Source organism: Homalodisca vitripennis, unplaced genomic scaffold, assembly GCF_021130785.1.
Source record: "Homalodisca vitripennis isolate AUS2020 unplaced genomic scaffold, UT_GWSS_2.1 ScUCBcl_2215;HRSCAF=6744, whole genome shotgun sequence".
NCBI lineage: Eukaryota > Metazoa > Arthropoda > Insecta > Hemiptera > Cicadellidae > Homalodisca > Homalodisca vitripennis.
In genome coordinates, this window is record NW_025778356.1 from 21,633 (window position 1) to 33,086 (window position 11,454).

At 48.3% G+C, this 11,454-nt stretch overlaps 1 protein-coding gene across 1 annotated transcript; it reads right to left on the reverse strand.

Annotated features, from left to right (window-relative positions):
- Window positions 1–10,765: 10,765 nt before the first annotated feature.
- LOC124371908 lies at window positions 10,766–11,113 on the reverse strand. The gene has a single exon (XM_046830276.1). The coding sequence runs from the start codon at window positions 11,111–11,113 to the stop codon at window positions 10,766–10,768; it is 348 nt and encodes a 115-aa protein (XP_046686232.1).
- Window positions 11,114–11,454: the final 341 nt, after the last annotated feature.

The following is an 11,454-nucleotide window of genomic DNA, read 5'->3' on the forward strand; positions in this document are numbered from 1 at the left end:
GACCCATACCGACTAAAACGTAAACCTCTCTTCACCCAGCCTTTGTCCCCCCGCGGGACTGCCGCTAGGTATTACTTCACGGGGGAAGGCATTTAAGCGATTTCGCTCTTCCTCTACTTTTGTGTGGAGAATTCACTATTCCATAGCCTGGCGTCTCGCCCTTCTGTCTCGCTCTTCCCTCCTTTTCTTTTCTTCCTTCCTTAGCTCTTCGATGACTTCCCTGGAGAAGTCCGTTGCTGCTTTCCATTTGGTTTCAGATGCGAGCATTTCTTTTACTAAGTTTTCTGGCGTAATCACCACATCACTTAATCTTTCAAGCTTTCGTCGCTGCAAGTCAAATCTCGGACATGTGAAAAACACATGCCTCGCGTCCTCCTCTATCCCTCGACACTTTGGGCACTCTGGTGAGTCCTCGTGTTTATACTTGTGTAAGTATTTACGGAAGCACCCGTGTCCCGTGAGTACCTGCGTCAGGTAGTAGCTAGGATATCCATGTTGGCGATTTATCCAATCTGCTAGACTCGGTATGAGCTGATGTGTCCATCTACCCTTTTCGGAGTTGTCCCAGTGGGCTTGCCAGTGCTCCAGACTCTTCTGTCTTTCTCTTTTTCTGCAGTCATCTACATTTTCTTGTTTATGGATTCTACACTGGTATAAGCTCCTGTATTCCTCTGCTAGAATCTCAATTGGCAGTATTCCCGAGATTACGTGTGCTGCATCCCTGGAGACGGTTCTGAACGCACTCGTAACTCTCAGTGCCATTTGTCGGCCTACAGGATATATCATCCTCTGGCACTCCTGCAGTTTTAGTGCACTTGCCCAGATGGCAATGCCATAGGTCAGTATCGATGTAACTACTGACGCTAGCAGGGCTCGTCGTCTCGGTTTTGGCCCACCTACGTTTGGCATGAGACGGGATAATGCCCCTCCGACAGCTGCTGCTTTAGTGCTTGCATGCTCAACTTGGTATTTGAAGTTGAGGCGTGCATCGATCATCACCCCGAGGTAACGGATGGATGGTTTTTGACTCGATCTCGTGCTCACCAACTTGCAGCGTGATCGTTTCGAGCTCTTTCCTGCTTGTTATGAGCACTATCTCTGTCTTGTGCTTGGCCATCTTGAGTCCTTGTTCATTCATCCAAACGGCGTACTTACCAAATACCACCTTGAATAGGTTTTTGATGTCCTCCAGATATTTTCCCACAATTACGAGGGCGACATCATCTGCAAAAGCGACGGACGTTACCATCCTTGGTATCCTCAATCTAAGTAGGCCGTTGTACATAATGATCCACAGAAGCGGTCCCAATACCGAGCCTTGTGGGACACCTCCAGTGATCCTGTATCTCTTGATTCCATCATCTGTCTCATACTGCAGAATTCTGTTTGTAAAGTAGCTTGCCACTAACTTTTGCAGGTACTTTGGGATGCCGAACTGGTCGAGTGTTTCCATGATTCGGTCCCACCTCGCAGAGTTAAACGCGTTCTCCATGTCCAGCGTCACTACTGCGCAGTATTTTTTCTTGCCGTTTTTCCATCTATCTCCTGAAATGGCTTCCTTCGCTGTGTTGACTACCAGGTTAATAGCATCAACAGTTGATCTTCCTTTGCGGAATCCAAACTGTCTGTCCGATAGGTGCCCCTCAGCCATCACCTCTATTCTCGCATACATGATCCGTTCGAAGACCTTGCCTGCCGAGTCAAGCATGCAGAGAGGACGGTATGCCGATGGTTCATAGGGTGGCTTTTTTCCTTTTAAGAGAAGAACCAGCCTCTGCAGCTTCCATTTGTCTGGGAAGTAGCCTTCTTCCAAGCATCTGTTGTACATGTGGAGAAACATGTTCGGTGCCAGCTTTATCGCACTTTTTAGGGCAACATTTGGGATGCCGTCAGGTCCGGGAGCCTTCTTGTTTCCCAGTCTTGCACTCGCGATGTTTAGCTCCTCTAATGATATCAGCGGTATCGGATGCTCTGAGCTGAGGTCACCGATCTCAAGCTCCGGGTGTTGTGGGAAAAGATTTGTGACAATCCTATCCAGCAAGTCCGGGCAAGTGGGTGAGGACTGTGGCTGAGTTTTCACCTTTTTCAATACCACCTTATATGGTCTACCCCATGGGTCGCAGTCTACCTCTTCAAGCAGTTCATTCCAGCAATGTGCCTTGCTGCTTTTGATCGCTTTCGTTAGTTTTAGTCGCGCTGCTCTATGAGACTCCTTCAGGTCTCTATAGTTCGGCTTTTTCCTAGCTCGCGTGGCTTTTCTTCTTGCCTGAATGGTTTCTTGGCGACTTTTGGCAGTATCACTATTCCACCAGTACATCGGCGGGTGTTCGTTTTTTGGCCGTTTTCCGCGTCATCGTGGCGTCGCAGGCAAGGGCAACTCTGCGCATTACTTTTTCTGTTTCCTCATGTGCGCTGCTAGCGACAATGGGTTCACTATTGAATGCTTCTTGGAATAGTTCTGCGTCAAATTTATTGGCATTCCATCCTCGGAGGTTCGTCGTTTTGTGCAGAGATCTGTTTTTTGCTGGTTCTCTTGTTACCGTCCAGCTGATGAGCCGATGGTCGCTCTCGTTGAAAAGGTCGTGGACTGTCCAGTCATTCCCTCTTCTGACGATGTTAGAGCTGGCTATGGTCAGATCAATGATGGAGCTTCCATTGTCCGTCTCAAAAGTCGGCGTGGTCCCTCTGTTGAGGAAAACCATGTCCAAGCAGGACACCGTCCGTAGCAGCTCAGTTCCTCTGGTATTGGTTTTCTTACTGCCCCAGTCCACTGCCCAGGCATTTAAGTCCCCGGCTATCACGCAGGGGGAGTGCTCTTTAACATCCTCGACCAGTCTATCAAGTAAATCCGTGAACTCGTTGATATCTAAACTGGGAGGAGCATATACGCTATAAAAGTGTACATTTCCAAGCTTGGCCCTGATAAACCACCTTTGCGTGCTGTCGACTTGGTCCTCAAAGGTCCGATTTCTGCATGACCAGATGGCAGCCTTACCTGTGGCGTCTGTCACCCATGCCTGCGTCTTGAGTCTAGTGTAGGGATCAGCGACAATGGCCAGGTCTATCTTCATCTCTATGACCGTTTGGGTGAGCAGATCATGCGCCAGCTCACAATGATTTAAATTGTGCTGTAATACTTTCATTCTCTTCTGGCAGTGTTGCTCTTGTTCTTCTCGTGGAAGACAACACATTTGTAACTACCCACTATGTGCTGGTGGTCTTTGTCTCTTTCGGCGCACAGTATACAGCGCGGACTTTTCGTGCAGTTGGCTATTTTGTGACCTGCCTGACCGCACTTTAGGCAGTTGTTTGACCTGTCAATTTGACTACGGCAAATACTGGCAATGTGCCCTGGGTTCCAACACTTGAAACATTTTGTCGGTCTGATGACTTCCTTAATTGGACAATTCACTAGACCGACACGTATTCTGCCCCGTTCGCCCATGACCTTTTGAGCAACTTCGTCTGGTAGTTTGACCGAGGCTACTTGGGTCCCCTTGTATGCAGTTCGTAACGATCTTATGCAATTGTCCGTTATTATGGACTCACTGCCTGCTGCTTTCTGTAGGGCCGCTTTTACTTCCTGCACCGTGGTTGTTTCCTCAAGATCTCTTATCGTGAGTTCCACCTCATGCGACTTGCCAATTACTACTGCTTCGTTGCCCAGTAAGTCCGTCACTTTCCTTTGGAGCGATTCCAATTTGTCCCCATTCTTTCTGTCAAGAACTATCAACAATTTGTCATTTTTGGTTGTCCTCCTGATCTTGTCGATGTTGTCCTCCATCCCGGCATCGTGTAGGCCAGCTTTGACTTTTCTTAGAATCTCAGCGTAAGTTGTGCTTCCCTGGGCACTAACGAGGAGTGCTTTTGGTAACGCCCTTTTCTTGCGCTGTTCGTAGGCCTTCTTTCTTCTTTCTTCATTTGTTTGCATCTTCCTCTTTTTCTTTTTCCCCGTAGTCTGGCTCCAATCCATTTCTTGTACAGGTTCCTGTTGAATGGGCTCCTTCTCTTGGTGTTGCGCATTTCTGGTGCCTTGTGTTGCACTCTGCGAGGCCTGAGCTTCGGGTTGTATGGCTATTTCCGTTAGAGTCATCTTCTTGGTAGCTCTTTCGGGGGGTGTGCGCTCTTTCCTTTTTACTGGCATGCTTTGGAGGGGGCTCTGCCAGCATGTCATTCCTGGCGTCTGGAACAGGTCTTTTCGGACGCAATTTAGTGGTTGAGCCCTCTGCTTTGGCGGTGAAGACTCTTTATATGTATGCATTTCCTTTAACTCGCTTTTGATGCTGGCAAATGCATTTCGTACCTTGTACGCAAGTGCCCGAGTACCACCATTTACGGTCCTTTTGTTCCTATCATCCAATACTTGGATTAGATGCTCTATGGCCTCCTCCATACGTCCTATCTTTGTCAACATCCCCTTCAAAGGAGTACTTGCAGTATCCTTCGTGGCTAAGTGCACCACTACGTTGTTGTCTTCGTTGGTGTTTTCGTGATCTTGGCTCCCCCCAAAATCCATGGAGCCGGCGACGGCCACCGGGGCTTGCACCCGATCGGAACCATCGGTGGGATTCCCGGGATGTCCGGTACCCACTTGGGGTAGTGTTGTTTTAGACGCACTACTCATAATTGGTTTATTATTCGGGGTTCCTTCCCCTATCCTGTGTCCTAGGCAGGAGCCCTTTAACAAGGTGCTAGCATCCGGGCCAGATGCTCCTTGGTTTTTTAACGAGGTTGATACTCCTCCCCCTCCTCCTCCCCTGCCTCTTGAGTGACAGGGTCCCGGGCTTGGGACCGGCGTAGCGGAGTGTGCGTGTGTGTGTGTGTGTGTTGTGTGTGTGTGTGTGTGTGTGTGTGTGTGTGGGTGTTTTTTTTTTTTTTTTTTTTTTTTTTTTTTTTTTTTTTTTTTTTTTTTTTAGAGAGGAAAAAAAAATGCTCTTTACGCACGTAGTGCCGGGGCTCGATCTTGGCCTATGGATTTTTGGTCCATGTGGTTACCAAGACCCATACCGACTTAAAACGTAAACCTCTCTTCACCCAGCCTTTGTCCCCCGCGGGGACTGCCGCTAGGTATTACTTCACGGGGGAAGGCATTTAAGCGATTTCGCTCTTCCTCTACTTTTGTGTGGGAGAGTTCACTATTCCATAGCCTGGCGTTCCTCGCCCTTCTGTCTCGCTCTTCCCTCCTTTTCTTTTCTTCCTTCCTTAGCTCTTCGATGACTTCCCTGGAGAAGTCCGTTGCTGCTTTCCATTTGGTTTCAGATGCGAGCATTTCTTTTACTAAGTTTTCTGGCGTAATCACCACATCACTTAATCTTTCAAGCTTTCGTCGCTGCAAGTCAAATCTCGGACATGTGAAAAACACATGCCTCGCGTCCTCCTCTATCCCTCGACACTTTGGGCACTCTGGTGAGTCCTCGTGTTTATACTTGTGTAAGTATTTACGGAAGCACCCGTGTCCCGTGAAGTACCTGCGTCAGGGTAGTAGCTAGGATATCCTTGTTGGCGATTTATCCAATCTGCTAGACTCAGTATGAGCTGATGTGTCCATCTTACCCTTTTCGGAGTTGTCCCAGTGGGCTTGCCAGTGCTCCAGACTCTTCTGTCTTTCTCTTTTTCTGCAGTCATCTACATTTTTTCTTGTTTATGGATTCTACACTGGTATATAAGCTCCTGTATTCCTCTGCTAGAATCTCAATTTGGCAGTATTCCCGAGATTAACGTGTGCTGCATCCCTGGAGACGGTTCTGAACGCACTCGTAACTCTCAGTGCCATTTGTCGGCTACAGGATATATCATCCTCTGGCACTCCTGCAGTTTTAGTGCATTGCCCAGATGGCAATGCCATAGGTCAGTATCGATGTAAAAACTACCTGACGCTAGCAGGGCTCGTCGTCTCGGTTTTGGCCCACCTACGTTTGGCATGAGACGGGGATAATGCCCCTCCGACAGCTGCTGCTTTAGTGCTTGCATGCTCAACTTGGTATTTGAAGTTGAGGCGTGCATCGATCATCACCCCGATCAGCCCGAGGTAACGGATGGATGGTTTTGACTCGATCTCGTGCTCACCAAACTTGTGCAGCGTGATCGTTTCGAGCTCTTTCCTGCTTGTTATGAGCACTATCTCTGTCTTGTGCTTGGCCATCTTGAGTCCTTGTTCATTCATCCAAAAACGGCGTACTTACCAAATACCACCTTGAATAGGTTTTTGATGTCACTCCAGATTATTTTCCCACAATTACGAGGGCGACATCATCTGCAAAAGCGACGGACGTTACCATCCTTGGTATCCTCAATCTAAGTAGGAGGCCGTTGTACATAATGATCCACAGAAGCGGTCCCAATACCGAGCCTTGTGGGACACCTCCAGTGATCCTGTATCTCTTGATTCCATCATCTGTCTCATACTGCAGAATTCTGTTTGTAAAGTAGCTTGCCACTAACTTTTGCAGGTACTTTGGGATGCCGAACTGGTCGAGTGTTTCCATGATTCGGTCCCACCTCGCAGAGGTTAAACGCGTTCTCCATGTCCAGCGTCCCACTACTGCGCAGTATTTTTTTCTTGCCGTTTTTCCATCTATCTCCTGAAAAGGCTTCCTTCGCTGTGTTGACTACCAGGTTAATAGCATCAACAGTTGATCTTCCTTTGCGGAATCCAAACTGTCTGTCCGATAGGTGCCCCTCAGCCATCACCTCTATTCTCGCATACATGATCCGTTCGAGACCTTGCCTGCCGAGTCAAGCATGCAGAGAGGACGGTATGCCGATGGTTCATAGGGTGGCTTTTTTCCTTTTAAGAGAAGATTACCAGCCTCTGCAGCTTCCATTTGTCTGGGAAGTAGCCTTCTTCCAAGCATCTGTTGTACATGTGGAGAAACATGTTCGGTGCCAGCTTTATCGCACTTTTTAGGGCAACATTTGGGATGCCGTCAGGTCCGGGAGCCTTCTTGTTTCCCAGTCTTGCACTCGCGATGTTTAGCTCCTCTAATGATATCAGCGGTATCGGATGCTCTGAGCTGAGGTCACCGATCTCAAGCTCCGGGTGTTGTGGGAAAAGATTTGTGACAATCCTATCCAGCAAGTCCGGGCAAGTGGTGGTAGTGAGGAACTGTGGCTGAGTTTTCACCTTTTTCAAATACCACCTTATATGGTCTACCCCATGGGTCGCAGTCTACCTCTTCAAGCAGTTCATTCCAGCAATGTGCCTTGCTGCTTTTGATCGCTTTTCGTTAGTTTTAGTCGCGCTGGCTCTATGAGACTCCTTCAGGTCTCTATAGTTCGGCTTTTTCCTAGCTCGCGTGGCTTTTCTTCTTGCCTGAATGGTTTCTTGGCGACTTTTGGCAGTATCACTATTCCACCAGTACATCGGCCGGGTGTTCGTTTTTTTGGCCGTTTCCGCGTCATCGTGGCGTCGCAGGCAAGGGCAACTCTGCGCATTACTTTTTCTGTTTCCTCATGTGCGCTGCTAGCGACAATGGGTTCACTATTGAATGCTTTCTTGGAATAGTTCTGCGTCAAATTTATTGGCATTCCATCCTCGGAGGTTCGTCGTTTTGTGCAGAGATCTGTTTTTTGCTGGTTCTACTTGTTACCGTCCAGCTGATGAGCCGATGGTCGCTCTCGTTGAAAAGGTCGTGGACTGTCCAGTCATTCCCTCTTCTGACGATGTTAGAGCTGGCTATGGTCAGATCAATGATGGAGCTTCCATTGTCCGTCTCAAAAGTCGGCGTGGTCCCTCTGTTGAGGAAAACCATGTCCAAGCAGGACACCGTCCGTAGCAGCCTCAGTTCCTCTGGTATTGGTTTTCTTACTGCCCCAGTCCACTGCCCAGGCATTTAAGTCCCCGGCTATCACGCAGGGGGAGTGCTCTTTAACATCCTCGACCAGTCTATCAAGTAAATCCGGTGAACCTCGTTGATATCTAAACTGGGAGGAGCATATACGCTATAAAAGTGTACATTTCCAAGCTTGGCCCTGATAAACCACCTTTGCGTGCTGTCGACTTGGTCTCAAAGGTCCGATTTCTGCATGACCAGATGGCAGCCTTACCTGTGGCGTCTGTCACCCATGCCTGCGTCTTGAGTCTAGTGTAGGGATCAGCGACAATGGCCAGGGTCTATCTTCATCTCTATGACCGTTTGGGTGAGCAGATCATGCGCCAGCTCACAATGATTTAAATTGTGCTGTAATACTTTCATTCTTCTGGCAGTGTTGCTTTTGTTCTTCTCGTGGAAGACAACACATTTGTAACTACCCACTATGTGCTGGTGGTCTTTGTCTCTGTCGGCGCACAGTATACAGCGCGGACTTTTCGTGCAGTTGGCTATTTTGTGACCTGCCTGACCGCAACTTTAGGCAGTTGTTTGACCTGTCAATTTGACTACGGCAAATACTGGCAATGTGCCCTGGGTTCCAACACACTTGAAACATTTTGTCGGTTCTGATGACTTCCTTAATTGGACAATTCACTAGACCGACACGTATTCTGCCCCGTTCGCCCATGACCTTTTGAGCAACTTCGTTGGTAGTTTGACCGAGGCTACTTGGGTCCCCTTGTATGCAGTTTCGTAACGATCTTATGCAATTGTCCGTTTATTATGGACTCACTGCCTGCTGCTTTCTGTAGGGGCCGCTTTTACTTCCTGCACCGTGGTTGTTTCCTCAAGATCTCTTATCGGTGAGTTCCACCTCATGCGACTTGCCAATTACTACTGCTTCGTTGCCCAGTAAGTCCGTCACTTTCCTTTTGGAGCGATTCCAATTTGTCCCCATTCTTTCTGTCAAGAACTATCAACAATTTGTCATTTTTGGTTGTCCTCCTGATCTTGTCGATGTTGTCCTCCATCCCGGCATCGTGTAGGCCAGCTTTGACTTTTCTTAGAATCTCAGCGTAAGTTGTGCTTCCCCTGGGCACTAACGAGGAGTGCTTTTGGTAAAACGCCCTTTTCCTTGCGCTGTTCGTAGGCCTTCTTTCTTCTTTCTTCATTTGTTTGCATCTTCTCTTTTTCTTTTTCCCCGTAGTCTGGCTCCAATCCATTTCTTGTACAGGTTCCTGTTGAATGGGCTCCTTCTCTTGGTGTTGCGCATTTCTGGTGCTTTGTGTTGCACTCTTGCGAGGCCTGAGCTTCGGGTTGTATGGCTATTTCCGTTAGAGGAGTCATCTTCTTGGTAGCTCTTTCGGGGTGGGGTGTGCGCTCTTTCCTTTTTACTGGGCATGCTTTGGAGGGGCTCTGCCAGCATGTCATTCCTGGCGTCTGGAACAGGTCTTTTCGGACGCAATTTAAGTGGTTGAGCCCTCTGCTTTGGCGGTGAAGACTCTTTATATGTATGCATTTCCTTTAACTCGCTTTTGATGCTGGCAAATGCATTTCGTACCTTGTACGCAAGTGCCCGAGTACCACCATTTACGGTCCTTTTGTTCCTATCATCCAATACTTGGATTAGATGCTCTATGGCCTCCTCCATACGTCCTATCTTTTGTCAACATCCCCTTCAAAGGAGACTTGCAGTATCCTTCGTGGCTAAGTGCACCACTACGTTGTTGTCTTCGTTGGTGTTTTCGTGATCTTGGCTCCCCCAAAATCCATGGAGCCGGCGACGGCCACCGGGGCTTGCACCCGATCGGAACCATCGGTGGGATTCCCGGGATGTCCGGTACCCACTTGGGGTAGTCGTTGTTTTAGACGCACTACTCATAATTGGTTTATTATTCGGGGTTCCTTCCCCTATCCCTGTGTCCTAGGCAGGAGCCCTTTAACAAGGTGCTAGCATCCGGGCCAGATGCTCCTTGGTTTTTTTAACGAGGTTGATACTCCTCACCCCTCCTCCTCCCCTGCCTCTTGAGTGACAGGGTCCCGGGCTTGGACCGGCGTAGCGGAGTGTGCGTGTGTGTGTGTGTGTGTTGTGTGTGTTGTGTGTGTGTGTGTGTGTGTGTGTGTGTGTGTGTGTGTGTGTGTGTGTGTGTGTGTGTGTGTGTGTGTGTGTTTTTTTTTTTTTTTTTTTTTTTTTTTTTTTTTTTTTTTTTTTTTTTTTTTTTTAGAGAGGAGGAAAAAAATGCTCTTTACGCACGTAGTGCCGGGCTCGATCTTGGCCTATGGATTTTTGGTCCATGTGGTTACCAAGACCATACCGACTAAAAAACGTAAACCTCTCTTCACCCAGCCTTTGTCCCCCCCGCGGGACTGCCGCTAGGTATTACTTCACGGGGGGAAGGCATTTAAGCGATTTCGCTCTTCCTCTACTTTTGTGTGGAGAGTTCACTATTCCATTAGCCTGGCGTCTCGCCCTTCTGTCTCGCTCTTCCCTCCTTTTCTTTTCTTCCTTCCTTAGCTCTTCGATGACTTCCCTGGAGAAGTCCGTTGCTGCTTTCCATTTGGTTTCAGATGCGAGCATTTTTTTACTAAGTTTTCTGGCGTAATCACCACATCACTTAATCTTTCAAGCTTTCGTCGCTGCAAGTCAAATCTCGGACATGTGAAAAACACATGCCTCGCGTCCTCCTCTATCCCTCGACACTTTGGGCACTCTGGTGAGTCCTCGTGTTTATACTTGTGTAAGTATTTACGGAAGCACCCGTGTCCCGTGAGTACCTGCGTCAGGTTAGTAGCTTAGGATATCCATGTTGGCGATTTATCCAATCTGCTAGACTCGGTATGAGCTGATGTGTCCATCTACCTTTTCGGAGTTGTCCCAGTGGGCTTGCCAGTGCTCCAGACTCTTCTGTCTTTCTCTTTTTCTGCAGTCATCTACATTTTCTTGTTTATGGATTCTACACTGGTATAAAGCTCCTGTATTCCTCTGCTAGAATCTCAATTGGCAGTATTCCCGAGATTACGTGTGCTGCATCCCTGGAGACGGTTCTGAACGCACTCGTAACTCTCAGTGCCATTTGTCGGCCTACAGGATATATCATCCTCTGGCACTCCTGCAGTTTTAGTGCACTTGCCCAGATGGCAATGCCATAGGTCAGTATAGATGTAACTACTGACGCTAGCAGGGCTCGTCGTCTCGGTTTTGGCCCACCTACGTTTGGCATGAGACGGGATAATGCCCCCTCCGACAGCTGCTGCTTTAGTGCTTGCATGCTCAACTTGGTATTTGAAGTTGAGGCGTGCATCGATCATCACCCCGAGGTAACGGATGGATGGTTTTTGACTCGATCTCGTGCTCACCAACTTGCAGCGTGATCGTTTCGAGCTCTTTCCTGCTTGTTATGAGCACTATCTCTGTCTTGTGCTTGGCCATCTTGAGTCCTTGTTTCATTCATCCAGACGGCGTACTTACCAAATACCACCTTGAATAGGTTTTTGATGTCCTCCAGATATTTTCCCACAATTACGAGGGCGACATCATCTGCAAAAGCGACGGACGTTACCATCCTTGGTATCCTCAATCTAAGTAGGCCGTTGTACATAATGATCCACAGAAGCGGTCCCAATACCGAGCCTTGTGGGACAC

What these genes read in the sequence shown, in the direction of transcription:
- LOC124371908 (XM_046830276.1), bottom strand. Translation starts at nt 11,113, where the DNA reads ATGCACGCCTCAACTTCAAATACCAAGTTGAGCATGCAAGCACTAAAG.